Genomic DNA, 15,040 nt, shown 5'->3' with positions numbered 1-15,040 from the left:
ATCATTGCTGATGATAGATGGATCCTGGCTGAAAGCAGAGAATACCAAAAGGATATTTACCTGTGTTTTATTGATTATGCAAAGGCATTCGACTGTGTGGCTCATAAAAAATTATGGATAACTTTGGGAAGAATGGGAATTCCAGAACACTTAATTGTGCTCATGAGGGACCTTTACATGAATCAAGAGGTAGTTGTTCGGACAGAACAAGCTGATGCTGATTGGCTTAAAGTCAGGAAAAGTGTGCGTCAGGGTTCTATTCTTTCACCATACCTATTCAATCTGTATGCTGAGCAAATAATATGAGAAGCTGGACTATATGAAGAAGAACTGGGCATCAGGATCGGAGGAAGACTCATTAACAACCTGCGTTACAGAGATGATACAATCTTGCTTGCTGAAAGTGAGAAGGACTTGAAGCATTTACTAATGAAGATCAAAGACAACACAGCCTTCAGTATGGATTACACCTCAACATAAAGGAAACAAAAATCTGCACAACTGGACTAATGAGCAACATCATGATAAATGGAGAAAAGATTGAATTTGTCAAGGATTTCATTTTACTTGGATCTACAATCAACAGCCATGGATGCAGCAGTCAAGAAATCAAAAGATACATTGCATTGGGTAAATCTGCTGCAAAGGACCTCTTTAAAGTGTTGAAGAGCAAAGATGTCACCTTGAAGACTAAGGTGTGCCTGACCCAAGCCATGGTATTTTCAATTGCATCATATGCATGTGAAAGCTGGACAATGCATAAGGAAGACCGAAGAAGAATTGACGCCTTTGAGTTGTGGTGTTGGTGAAGAATATTGAATATACCATGGGCTGCCAAAAGAACGAACAAAACTGTCTTAGAAGAAGTACAACCAGAATGCTCCTTAGAAGCAAGGATGGTGAGACTGTGTCTTATATACTTTGGACATGTTGTCAGAAGGGATCAATCCCTGGAGAAGGACATCATGCTTGGAAGAGTACAGGGTCAGCGGAAAAGAGGAAGACCCTCAACAAGGTGGATTGACACAGTGACTGCAACAATGAGCTCAAGCATAACAACGGTTGTAAGGATGGTACAAGACCGGGCAGTGTTTCGTTCTGTTGTGCCATGGGGTCGCTATGAGTCGGAACCAACTCAACGGCACCTAACAACAACAACATCATACGTAAATCAAGTGGAATAATATACAATTTTATACTGAAAATGTCACGTGAAAAAATCGATGCCTAACATTTAAATACCTTTAAAATCATACTTATTGTTCCCACAGAAACTATTTTCATGGATGCATGTTCTAGGTTTTAAATAAATGTCTATGTTATAAAGAAAATCAGTGTCTTGAGGCCATACTCATTGAGATCGAGTCAATTCCCACTCACAGTGACCCTAAAGGACAGAGCAGAACTACCCTGTAGAGCAAGGAGGGGCTGGTGGATTTGAGCTGCCAACCCTTCTGGTTAGTAGCCAAGCTCTTAAGAACTACACCAAGACAACTGAATTCTGGCACTGGCCTAGACACTAAATCTTTTTGTGGCCTTAGCAAGCAACTTCCTCCTCTGTGCTTCAATTTTCTCACCTGTGAAATGATGAGGTTGGATTAACCGATGTCTAACCCTTTCATGGATCATGGGATATATATGACTGTGTTACATTTTCTGCTCCTGGGTGTTTATTGGCAGGCATTTGAGCCACTTTAGTATCGTCTGGCATCATGGCAAATACTGGTGCAACTGCCTAAGAAACTAGGAAGTTCATCTGTGGTACATTTGAGTGTTGACAGCCATTTGTATGAGGAGATGCTTCCCAGAGAAATGATTGTGTGAAATTTTTGTATATTTTGGCTTCTGTACAGCGATATAAGGGTTGCAAGTATGTTTACTATTTCCTTTGTGTTACTGGGAAGGTATGGTTACTGGCATTAATAAGTATTAAAGTACATGAGTTATTTTGGGGGTGAAAACAGTTTGTGATACACTTCCTGGGCCATGTCCTGTGTGTGTGGTATGCTTCACGGAGCGTGGTACCAATATGAGCCACTCTCAAACTAATAACAATTATGTGCAGTAAGTGCAATGTTTATGTAGTATTTTGTGTATATTTTTGCAAAGTAGAGTGAGATATTTTATGGCTCAGGTGTAACCAGGAAGTATGACGCACCATGGGAACAATTTGTCCCAAGCGTGTGATGGGCTTCATGGAACATAGGACTGATAAGTCCTGCTTGCAATTGGCACCTCATTTTTTCAAACAAAACAAAACAAAACAAAACTGCCAACACAGAATGATTCCACATCCATCCTGTTAGTGAAAAAAGTATGACATCACCAAAAAATTCCAAGGAATAAAAAACAAAAAAAATCATCCATGAAAGAGTTAATTTTCTTTGCACCTGTAACGAGTTATGCCACTATAAGACTACAGCACCAGCAATTTAAAAGGGGGAAACTTGATTGCAAGGTTGCATGAAATCAACTTTTGTTTTTGTTTGTTTGATTGCTTAAGTAATAAGTAATAGAATATAATAAATTAAACATAACCTCTCAAGGAATTCATGCTACTTTGTCACAGAAGGCATTAAATAATAAAATGTATAAGATTAAGAAGATAAATCATGAGTCTCCAGAAAATGAACTTGAACAGAACTTTAAAACTTTGTTGGGCATAAAAATCAGCCAACTTATTTAAAATGGGGATTTCTGAGTTTTATCCCCTAAGATTCTCTTATACTCTGCCTGGGCTCCAGTTTAGGGACCTATGTTTTTACCATGTTCCCTGACTGGTTCTGATGCCAATAGTTCAAAAACAATGTTTGAGAAGTACTGAAACCAAACTGTGGAGAAAGAAATCATGCCTCTTTAATGTGCTGAAGATAATGGATTACATGAATATTTGCTCATTCGAATTAGGTTGAAATGCTGAGCAATTTTTTTCTTTTCTTTTCTTTTCTAATCAGATTCTGTTTGGGTGAAAATGATTTGGTTACCTAGGAAACTGCAAATGTATGGCATTTGTTTGGGTGGTTAACATGCTACATCCAATGATCTGTGTCATGAACAAGCACCTAGGGCAAGGGATGCAAAATGTTCCATTCCAAGTGCAAACGAACATTATTAGTGTGGGCAAGAATTGACAACTGATGTTGGAGACTTTCTTGTGGTTTATGTCAAAAGAATGATTAATCTCATTGTCCCAATCAGTAGGATTCTAGTCCAGTGTCTGGCACACACTGGGCAAGTGATTTAAAATCTCTGGATCCAGTTTTCTTAGTTGTATTATGATGACTAAGATGGTCTCCAGATTTCTTTCCTGTTTGAAACACAGTTTTGCTCTAATACTAATGTGGAAATGTTCACCAACCCCTAATGGATTTTGAAGTAAAACATAGGTACTTGCTCTGAAACAGTGGTCAAGGTCACAATCAATTTTTTTTTTTTTTTCATTTTGCAATATATACAGAAGTATGCCTAAAACACAGATACACTATTGAAAATCTGAGAAGACCTCCCTGTGTCCAGGACATACTGCCTTCCCTGCCTGCAGAGGTAATCACTGTTCTGGCTTTTGTTACAACCATTTCCTTGTTTTTCATCATCTACATAAACATGCCTAAATAATATAGTCTAATTTGACTGTTATTGAACTTTATATAAATGGAAAATTCATGTATTTTTTATTCCTTCTTCTTTCACTCAGCATTGCCAGATTCATTCATACAGATAGGTGTAGCTGCATTTATACAATTTCTTTTGTTGTTGTATAATATTCTATAGTATGAATAGCCCATCATTTATTTATCCATTAAAATAATTTTTTTTTTTTTATTTTTTACTTCTGATGGACATCGTGAATAGTGATGCTATGGATATTCTTTTATGTGTATCCTTATGAATATTTTCACTGAAACATATGCCTAAGAATAGAAATGCATGGTTATAACATATGCACACTGTCAACTTTATTAGATAATTACAAATAGCTCCACAGTGGTTATGTCAATTTATATGAGTCAACTCCTTTTACTCTACCTCCTTGCCAATGATCAATTTTTTCAGATTTTTTTTTTTTTCTTTTTGCTAGTCTGGTGAGTTTGTACTGGTAAATGTGGTTTATTTTGTAATTATTTTCCTGATTATTAATACAGATGAACATCTTTTTATTTATAATCCTCTGGATTCCCTTATTTGTGAAGTTCCCTGTCCTGGTAGGTTGCACATTTTAATATTGGTTTGTTGTTTTTTTTAATATTGATTTATTAGTAGTTCTTCATTAAAAAAAAAAAAAAGCCAAACCCGTTGCTGTCGAGTTGATTCCAACTCATAGTGACCCTATAGGTCAGTTCCAGTTCTTCATAGATACTAGATATTCTTCCCTTTATAGTATCCTGGCTAGAAGTCATTAATGTAAAGAAGACAAATTTATTATCTTTTTTCTTGGTTACTGCTTTTTGTGCCTTGATTAAGAGGTCGTGAAAGTTTTTTTTTTTTTTTTTTTTTTAAGGGAAAAGCATTTAACATTTAATTAACCTGCATGTAGCTTCAAGCCACCAGGACACAGGCACCCCCAACACCCTTAATCTTCTCCTCAGCTCTTCTGCTGAAGAATTTGGCCTTCACGATGACAGGTTGTTTTGGGAGCTTTCCCTTCCCCAGAACTTTGTAGTAGCCCAATCGCACCACATCAATGATGGGAGCAGCTCCAGTCTTATTTTTGGCAGCATTTACCCTTGTCTGCCCACTGACTAAGGTCCACAACTTATCGAGGTTGACAGTTGGACAGAAGCTCTGGTTCCTCTTCAAGTGGTAATGTCTCATACCAACCTTCCCAAAGTAACCTGGATGATATTTGTCGAAGTTGATTCTGTGGTGATGGATGCCACCAGCATTACCCCTGCCTCCTGGGTGCTTCCGGTGCTTGCCGATGCTGCCGTGGCCGTGGCTCACGTGGCCCCTAAGTTTCCAGGTCTTCCTCAGTCTGGATGGCATGGCAGCGGCCGAGGCGAAAGAGCGAAAGCATTTTTTTTAAAGCTCTAAAGTTTTGTCATTCACATCTAGATCTTACTTAACTTACCTGAAATTAGTTTTTAGACATGAGGTAGACATTCAATTTCATTTTTAATATTTTAAATTGAGCTAAAATATATTCAAAGTGAAATGTAAAAATATTAATTGTGCAATTTAATAAGTTTTAAGAAATGTTATTTACTCGTGTAACCAACACACCAGACAAGATATTATAACATTTCCATTGTCCCAGAAATTTTCTTCTTGCTCCCTCCAGACAACCTCCAATTCTTATAGGTTTCTTTTGCTCAGCATAGTATTTTTATGTACAATTTCCTGAGATCTTCGTTTCTTCCTATAGATCAGAGTTTTCATCTGGTGGTATTGCATCTGAGCCTGATGACTTTCTTTTATTCTTATAATGTTGGTCTTGTTGCCATCAAGTTGATTCCGACTCATGGCAGCTTTGTTTTCTTAAAAAAGTCTGTATTTCACTCTCACTTTTGAAGGCCACTTTTACTGGATATAGAATTCTAAATTGGTGGTTGTTTTGATTATTTCTGCATAACAAGCAACCCCCAAATGACTTAAAAACTCTCTTTTATTATATCTCATGATTTTGTGGGTTGACTGGGCTCATCTGGAAAGTTCTGTTCCCTGTGAAGCCAGCCAGGGCTGCACTAATCTGAGAGCTAAAATGGATTAAAAAGTCTGAGATAACTCACTCACATAGCTGGCCATGATGCTGGCTCTTGGCTGGGAGTTCAGCGAGGACTGTTGACTGGAGCACTTACACATGACTACTCTCGGAGCTGGGCATCTCACAGCATGGCAGCTGGGTTCTGATAGGGAACAAATGTCCCAGCAAAGAGAAAGCAGAAATTGCCAGTCCTCTTAAAGGTTAGGCCCGGAAATGGCATAGCATCACTTCAGCCATATTTTGTTGATTAAGCATGCACAGGTCCAGCAAAGATTCAAGGACAACTGAAATAAACTTCATCTCTCTCTGGAGGAAATGATGACAAATACCTGGCCATCTTTAATCCACCACAACATTCTGGTATGCACTTAAAAGGTATCTTTTTAATGCTTTCTGGCCTCCATTATTTCTTATAAGAAGCTAGACATCACTATGGCCATTGTTCTGCTGTACGTTACATTTGTCTGTTCCTCTCCATCCTGCTGTAGCTTCTTTTAAGATTTTTGCCTTAATCTTTCATTTTAAGCAGTTTTATTATGTGCCTAGGGAAACCCTGGTGGCATAGTGGCTAAGTGCTACGGCTGCTAACCAAAGGGTCAGCAGTTCAAATCTGCCAGGCGCTCCTTGGAAACTCTGTGGGGCAGTTCTACTCTGTCCTATAGGGTCGCTATGAGTTGGAATCAACTAGATGGCACTGGGCTTGGCTTGGCTATCATGTGCCTAGATGCGGTATTATTTATGTTTATCCTGCTTTGAGTTCACTGAACTTCTTGGATTTATAGGCTTCTATTTTTCACCAAATTTGTAAATTTTCAGTCATTATTTTTATAGATTTTTTCCCCTTTTATTTCTCCTGTTCTCTTCAGCCATATTCTACTCTCTTAGATTGGTTGATTTTGGCAAAGAAGGGCAGACCTCAGGCCTGGTTCACAGATTTATCAGCTTAGTTGTCAGTATGAGTTGAAAATGTACTGCCACTGCACTACAGGCTGAAAGACAGTGATGAGGAAAATCCTCCCAGTGGACAGAGCTTCGAGAAATATACTGGGGCACCAACTCAGTGTGGAAGGAAAAGTAGACAGAAGTGAGCATATGCGTGGACTCCTTCGCAGTGGTAAGTGGCTTGGCTGGCTGAACAGAGGCCTAGGAGGAGCATGATTAAAAGATCAGAGATAAGAGATGTCAGGGTAAAAAGCATGTATAGGTTCTGAATCATACGTGTCTGGAACAACAAGGATTCTGTAACTCTTTGTATCTCACATAAATGCCTACCAGAGAAGGTGTCCCATGGACTTGGCACTGAACAAGCAGGTAGATAGGCTAGTTGCCCAGAGTTATTGCACGGTGGGCCCATAAATGGAATAGGTGTTTTTAGGGCCAGAGGCTATGCATGGACCCAATAGTATGTGCTCCCTTTCACCAATGTTGATTTAGTTGATAGACTCTTAACTCGGTAGAAAGTTGATTATATTGAACCACTCCTAACCTGGAAGTGACACCAGTTCATCTTTACTGAAATTTGATGCATGTTCTGGGGATGGGTTTTCCATTCCTTTCTGAAGTGCTTCAAACCACTATTTGAGGGCTCAGAGAATATCTGTTTCATTGATGTGGGATATCACACAATATTTCCATGGAAAATTGACCCAGTCTGCATCAAAGAAGATATTGTTGTTGTTCTTGTTAAGTGCCTTCAAGTCAGTTCTGACTCACAGTAACCCTACGTGCAACAGAACAAATAGGAGGTGCCTGGTTCTGTACCTCCTCACAATTATTGCTGTGTTAGAGCCCATTGTTGCAGCCACTGTTTCAATTCTCTCTTTAAGGGTCTTCCTCAAGCATAATATTCTTCTCCAGGGACTGGACACTGCTGATAATATGTCCAAAATATGTGAGATAAAGAGTCGCTATCCTCACTTCTAAGGAGCATTCTGGCTTACTTCTTCCAAGACAGATATTTTCATCTTCTGGCAGTCCATGGTATAGTCAGTGTTCTTGGCCAATACTATCGTTCAAAGGCCATCAGTTCTTCTTCAGTCTTCCTTATTCATTGTTCAGTCCTTGCATGCGTATGAGGTGATTGAAAATAGCATGACTTTGGTCAGGCACAACTTAGTTCTAAAACTGACATCTTTGCTTTGTAACACTTTAAAGAGGTCTTTTGCAGCAGATTTGCCCAACGTGATATGCCATTTGACTTCTTGACTACTGCTTCCATGGGCATTGATTGTGTATCCAAGTATAATGAGATCCTTGACAACTTTTCTCCTTTTATCATGATGCTCCTTATAGGTCAAGGTGTGAGGATTTTTATTTTCTTTATGTTGAGGTGTAATCCATACTGAAGAGTGTAGTCTTTGATCTTCATCAGTAGGTGCTTCAAGTCCTCTTCACTTTCAGCAAGCAAAGTTGTGTCACCTGCGTATCACAGGATGTTAATGAGTCTTCCTCCAATCCTGATGCCCAGTTCTTCTTCATATAGTCCAGCTTCTCATATTATTTGCTCAGCATACAGATTGAGTAACTATGACGAAAGGATATAACCCTGACACACACCTTTCCTGATTTTAAACCATGCCGTATCCCCTTGTTCTATCTGAACGACTGCCTCTTGGTCTGTGTACAGGTTCCACATGAACACAAACAAGTGTTCACAATGTTATCCATAATGTGTTATCATCAACACAGTCCAATACCTTTGCATAGTCATAAAACACAGGTAAACATCTTTCCGGTATTCTGTGCCTTCAGCCAAGATCCATCTGACATCAGCAGTGATATCCCTCATTCCACATCCTATTCTGGATCCAGCTTGAATTTCTGGCAGTTCCCTGTGAAGGTACTTCTGTAACTATTTTTTAATTATTTTCAGCAAAATTTTACTTGCATGTGATTTTAATGACATGGTTTGATAATTTCTGCATTCTGTTGCATCACTTTTCTTTAGAATGGGCATAAATTTGGATTTCTTCCAGTCAGTTGGCCAGGTAACTGTCTTCCAAATTTCTTAGCATAGATGAGCAAGCGCTTCCAGCACTGCATCCCTTTGTTGAAACACCTTAATTGATACTCCGTCAATTCATGGAGTCTTGTTTTTTATCAACACCTTTTTTTTTTTTCAGTGCAGCTTGGACTTCTTCCTTCAATACCATCAGTTCTTGATCATATGCTTCCTCCTGAAATGGTTGAATGTCGACCAGTTCTTTTTGGTATAATGACTCCGTGTATTCCTTTCATCTTCTTTTGTTGCTTCCTGTGTCCTTCAGTATTTTGCCCATAGAGTCCTTCAATATTGCAACTTGAGGCTTAAATTTTCTCTTCAGTTCTTTCAGCTTGAGAAATGCTGAGCATGTTCTTCACTTTTAGTTTTCTAACTCCAGGTCTTTGTACATTGCATTATGATACTTTATTTTGTTTTCTCGAGCTGCCCTTTGAAATCTTCTGTTCAGCTCTTTTACTTCATCTTTTCTTTCGTTCGCTTTAGCTACTCTTTGTTGCAGGACATGTTTCAGAGTCTCTGGCATCCATTTTGTTCTTTCTTTCCTGTCTTTTTAATGACCTATTGGTTTCTTTATGTATGAGGTCCTTGATGTCATCTCACAGCTCATCTGGTCTTCGGTCATTAGTGTTCAGTGTATCAAATCTATTAAGATATCTCTAAATTCAGATGGGATATATTTAGGATCGTACTTTGGCTCTCATGGACTTGTTTTAATTCTCTTCAGGTTCTATATGAACTTCTATATGAGTAAATTGATGGTCTGTTTTGCAGTCAGCCCTTGGCCTTGCTCTGACTGATGATATTGAGCTTCTCTATCATCTCTTTCCACAGAGGTAGTCAGTTTGACTCTGTATATTCCATCTGGTGAGGTCTCTGTGTACAGTCACTATTTATGTTGTTGAAAAATGATATTTCCAATAAATACGTTGTTGGTCTTGCAAAACTCTGTCTTGTGATCTCTGATGTTTCTCTCATCAAGGCCACATTTTCCAACTACTAATCCTTCTTCATTTCCAACTTTCACATTGCAATCACCAGTAATTATCAATGCATCTTGATTGCATGTTTGATCAATTTCAGACTGCAGAAGTTGGTAAAAATCTTCAGTTTCTTCATCTTTGGCCTTAGCAGTTGGTGCATAAATTTGAATACTAGTCTTATTAACTCGTCTTTCTTTTAGGTGTATGGGTATTATCGTATCATTGAAAATGTTGTACTTCAGGATAAATCTTGAATTTTTTTTTTAATGGTGAATGTGATGCCATTCCACTTCAGTTTGTCATAGTAGACCATATGATTGTCCATTTTAAAATGGTCAGTACCAGTCGATTTCAGCTTATTAACGTCTAGGTTATCAATCTTTATGCATTCCATCTCATTTTGGCAACTTCTAATTTTCCTTGATTTGTATTTCATATATTCCACATTCTGACTATTAATGGATGTTTGCAACTGCTGTTTCTTCTCATTTTGAGTCCTGACAAATCAGCAAATGAAGGTCCTGAAAGGTTTACTCCATCCACGGCATTAAGATCAACTCTGCTTTGATGTGGCAGCTCTTCCCCAGTCTTATTTTAAGTGTCTTCCAATCTGAGGAGCTCATCTTCTGGCACTATATCAGACAATGTTATGCTGCTATTCATAATGTTGTCTCTGTCCAATTTTTTTTTTTTAGATGTAGACTTCCAGGCCCTTCCGCCTAGTCTTTCTTAGTCAAGAAGCTCCTTTGAAACCTGTCCAACATGAGTGATCAGGCTGATGTTTGAAATATCGCTGGCATAGCTTCCAGCACCACAGCAATATGCAAGCCACCACAGTATAACAAACTGGCAGGTGAGTGGTGGAAAGAAGGTACAGATGTGAGCATATGGCCATGGGGTCTACTAGTCCTGCTGTACACAATAACACCCTGAAGTTCCAGCCTGATAACAACATTGGAAAGTCCTTTTAAATGCACAGCTATATGCCAGCTTTGGGGTGACACCTTGTGGGTGTGGAGTACTGTGCTTAAAGATGTGATGTTTACTTTTTGTCAACAAACATTATGTGCTTCTGTGCCCTGAGAGGTACAGTATGTATATAGATGTCAAAGGGTAGAAGTGAGAGTGACCTCTCTCACTGTCAGTCTCAGGGACCCAATGGAATAATTTGTGCTTTGTCCTCTGCTTACTATGATAGGTTCACTGGAATAGAGGTCATGGCTCCTAAAGTGGCACTTGTATCAGGGGCCACAGTAAGGGCTTCACTAGACGTGTAATGCTCCCCCTGCCACCTGCTCATTTGGGACCCTTTACTCCAGCAGACTTGGTGTCAAACAAAGGAATTGTTATATTGGCAGGAGTAAAAAACCTGATTATAAGGAAGGGATAGTACACTGCATAGTAATTGTAGGAAAGAGTGTATCTGGAATTTAGGGGATTTACTTGAATTCCTCTTGATGCTTCATTGCCCATTGATAACCATGAACAGGAAATTGAAGTAAGCATAACCGGACAAGTGCACAGTAAGCAGAGACTTAGACTCATTAGGAATGAAAATCTGGATTACCTCATTGGATAAGTAACCTAGACCAGTATATAAGCTGGACAAGGATGAGGGGAACCTAAAATGGGTGGGAGAGGAGAAAGGCAATGAATATCAACAGCTGTTCAGGACCAACCACAACAACAGCTTGTCCTACTAATTTTCCAATTGCAAAGTTTCGTTATCAGACATTGTAATGAACTACCACCTTAATCAGTCACAGGAGAGTGTGAACCTCTCATGGGACGTACATGGGTCTGGGCAGTATAAGACATTATCTTCAGCAAAAGCTGTGGTATCCTGCTCATGGACGTCCCCACCAGCCCTGACCATTTCACTGCACACTAATTCAGTCTCCAAATGCTAGCACTTGTGTGGGCTCTTTCTGGCCACCAGAGTCTGCTTTATCAACGCACGTGACAAGCCAGAAATGCCATGCAATTAGTGTTCCATGGAAGCATCTGTCAGCTAATGACTCACAAGAATTTGTACCTACACATTCCTGATCCCTCATGCCTTGGGTGGGGTGTCATGGATTGAATTGTGCCCCCTAAAAATATTTGTCAACTTGGGTAGGCCGTAATCCCCAGTATTGTGTGACTGTCCATCATTTTGCCATCTGATGTGGTTTTCCTATATGTTGTAAATCCTATCTCCATGATGTTGATGAGATGGGATTAGCAGAAGAAATGTTAATGAGGCAGAACTCACTCTACAAGGTTGGATTGTGTCTTGAGCCAATCTCTTTTGAGATATAAAAGAGAGAAACGAGGAGAGGGACATAGGGACCTCATACCACCAAGAAAGCACTGGGAGCAGAGCACATCCTTTGAACTTGAGGTCCCTGTGCCTGAGAAGCTCCTAGACCAGGGGAAAATTGATGACAAGGACCTTCTCCCAGAGCCAACAAAGACAGAAAGCCTTCTCCTGCAGCTAGCACCCTGAATTCAGACTTCTAGCCTCCTGGGCTGTGAGAGAATAAATTTCTCTTTCTTAAAGCCATCCACTTGTGGTATTTCTGTCATAGCAGCACTAGGTACCTAAGATATGAGGTAACTCTGAGGTGCATGTTTTGTACCATATCCCAGAGTTAACCAGTTGGATTAAGCTTCAGCTGCCCATATTGGTGAATTGCTTGACAATGCATCATTCTTTATTGGCCCCACTTTTTGTCTTTCTGCTTCCCTACTCTGCCAGTGTTTCCTGAGATCGCTTCACAAATCCTTGTCTCGGGTCTGCTTCTGGGGAAAATCCAAACCAAGGTGATTTCTTGGTCTACTTGTTTTGTGGAGGTTAAGAATTCTATAAATTTCTTGAGAGAAAAGCTGACCTTGTGTTAGACACAGTTCTGTTTCTCTCACTCAAGGAGATATTAACTCTTAAAATCTCACATTTTGCCTAGGTGCTCTCCTAGTTTTGCTGTTCCTGTGGCCCTAGCATGTGCCTGCCCTTCCTCCCAACTTTCTGCTCCTGCTCCCCATCTATAACCAGTAAATATCTCCAGTGAAAAAGTTGCCACTTCTGGAATCTTGTCCTCTCTCATTCTGATAACATTAGCAGCTCTCTGGAGCTTTTAAACAGATGTTCATATTTTATCTGGATTTTTCTATTCATTCTTAATATGAGCATTGTTCTATCACAAGGTACTTCATCATAGCTGGAAGCCTAGTCATCAGATAATTATCTTTCAATTCTGGAACTCCTATTTGATTCTTTTTCAAATCTGCTTGGTAATTATTTGTAGTTTGCTATTTCCTGCAGCTTTTTCAAGCATGCTTTTAATTTGCTTAGCAAACAAGGCTATTTAATAATCCATATCTGTCCATTCTAATATCTAAATTCTGTGTACACTTTCTTTTTCAGGGTTTTTATTTTTGAGCAGGGTGCTCTGTTTTCTGCGTAATCAGTGAATTTTTAATCTGAAGGGCTCGTTTCCTTTGGAAAATTATCTGTCTGTGGGAATCTCTTGAAACCTTGGTTTAAGGTGCATTCTTCCAGAAAGGTTTGGTGTTGTTTTAGCCAAATGTCTGCAACATCAGTCTAGAGAGCTCTCTCTACATGTTGATGGCTTAACATTTTGGGCTACCTGAGGAAAATGAGTGTGTCTGGAAATTTCCCTGAGGCTTGATTTGTGATCATAATTTTTCAAGGATCATGTCGTCTGCAAGGCAGCAAAGCACTTTTGGTAGATTCATTCTTACATTGGGGGTGTAGACCTTTGGCATCCCATTTTTATAGGGGAATGTTCCTTTTTTAGACTTGAATTTTGTCTTCTGACTCGTTCTCTATGAGAGACTGAAAGTGATGACCATGTTCGTCAGATTCGACAGATGTCTTTAGGGCAAACGTGCCTTATGAATTCTCTCAGTTTTCAGTTTCACACACATTTTGGTGTGGTAATTTTGATATGATAAATTATTTTTTATTGTCAGTCCTATTGTGATTTTAAAAAGAGCTTTAAAAAATATAATTCAACATTTTTAATTATTTTCTTCAGGAAGGTAGGATCAGATACTAGCCAACCCTAATACTGGAAACATATGATCATTTTTAAAGGAGGTTTTTAAACTGTGTGGGATAACCCCTCCATGGGGTTATTCCCAGCCCCGAAATATCTGTCAACATTGCTAGGCCATGATTCCCAGTATTGTGTTATTTGTGCACCATTTTGTCATCTGATGTGATTTTCCTATGTGTTATAAATCCTACCTCTGTGATGTTAATGAGGCAGGATTAGAGGCAGTTATGTTAATGAGGTAGGACTCAATTAAAAAAAAAAAATTGCCTTGGAGTCATTCTGACTCATAGTGACCCTACAGGACAGAGTAGAACTGCTCCATATGGTTTCCAAGAAGCGCCTGGTGGATTTGAATTACTGACCTTTTAGTTAGCAGCTGAACTCTTAACCACTACCCCAGCAGAGTTTCCCTACAAGGTTAGTTTGTCTCTTAAATCAATCTTTTTTTGAGATATAAAAGAGAGAAGCAAGCAGAGAGATGGGGGACCTCATACCATCAAAAAAAAAAAAAAAAAAGTAGAGCCAAGAAAATAGCATGTCCTTTGGACCCCGTATTCCTATGCTGAGAAGCTCCTGGTCCAGGGGAAGATTGATGACAAGGACCTTCCTCCAGAGCCGACAGAGAGAGAAATCCTTCCCCTGGAGCTGATGCCCTGAATTTGGACTTCTAGGCTACTAGACTGTGAGAGAATAAACATCTGTTTGTTGAAGCCATCCACTTGTGGTATTTCTGTTATAGCAGCACTAGGTAACTGACTAAGCGACCCCTATACGGTAAACCCTAACATAAAGAAAAACATAAAACTTAGGTCAGTAATTCAAATTATAAAAAATTCTGATTATAACATTTTTTATTTTGTGTAAATCTATCCATCTATGGATATCTAGCTAGCTATGGTCTCACTCACGTGTTTTATTTTTCATTGCAATAAATTCTAAGATGATAAAATAATTAGGGCACTCCATTTTAGTGAGATATGATTCATTAAATTGATGTGACTTTCAAGCCTCATTCCACTGATCCTGGGCAAATAGCTTCAAATTTTTTGAGCACAAGCTTCTTCAGTAAAAATGAGCATGAAATATCTTGCAGAACTCTTCTGAAGAATACATGGGAAAACTCATTAATTTACAAATATTTATTGGGCAATGGTAACATATTAACCCCTAAGACATGCACTAGGGATGGGAAGATTACTGAGACATAGTACCTTCTGTGAAGTAACTTGAAGTTTAATGGGTGTATGCAAAGATATTTGGCACTGAGTGGATAGTCATAATTATTATTTTTCTTTTC

General features: G+C 39.0%; 1 protein-coding gene across 1 annotated transcript; it reads right to left on the bottom strand.

Moving 5' to 3' along the window:
• Window positions 1–4,487: 4,487 nt before the first annotated feature.
• On the bottom strand, window positions 4,488–5,000 carry LOC100663816 (large ribosomal subunit protein uL15-like). The gene has a single exon (XM_003414610.4). It carries the CDS (start codon window positions 4,981–4,983, stop codon window positions 4,537–4,539), a length of 447 nt encoding a protein of 148 aa, XP_003414658.1. The 5' UTR covers window positions 4,984–5,000; the 3' UTR covers window positions 4,488–4,536.
• Between the last annotated feature and the right edge of the window lie 10,040 nt (window positions 5,001–15,040).

The sequence above is a fragment of the Loxodonta africana genome, chromosome 18, assembly GCF_030014295.1.
Source record: "Loxodonta africana isolate mLoxAfr1 chromosome 18, mLoxAfr1.hap2, whole genome shotgun sequence".
NCBI lineage: Eukaryota > Metazoa > Chordata > Mammalia > Proboscidea > Elephantidae > Loxodonta > Loxodonta africana.
Note: the sequence above shows the minus strand (reverse complement) of the source record. Positions and strands in the feature narration are given on the sequence as shown.

What these genes read in the sequence shown, in the direction of transcription:
- LOC100663816 (XM_003414610.4), bottom strand. Translation starts at nt 4,983, where the DNA reads ATGCCATCCAGACTGAGGAAGACCTGGAAACTTAGGGGCCACGTGAGC.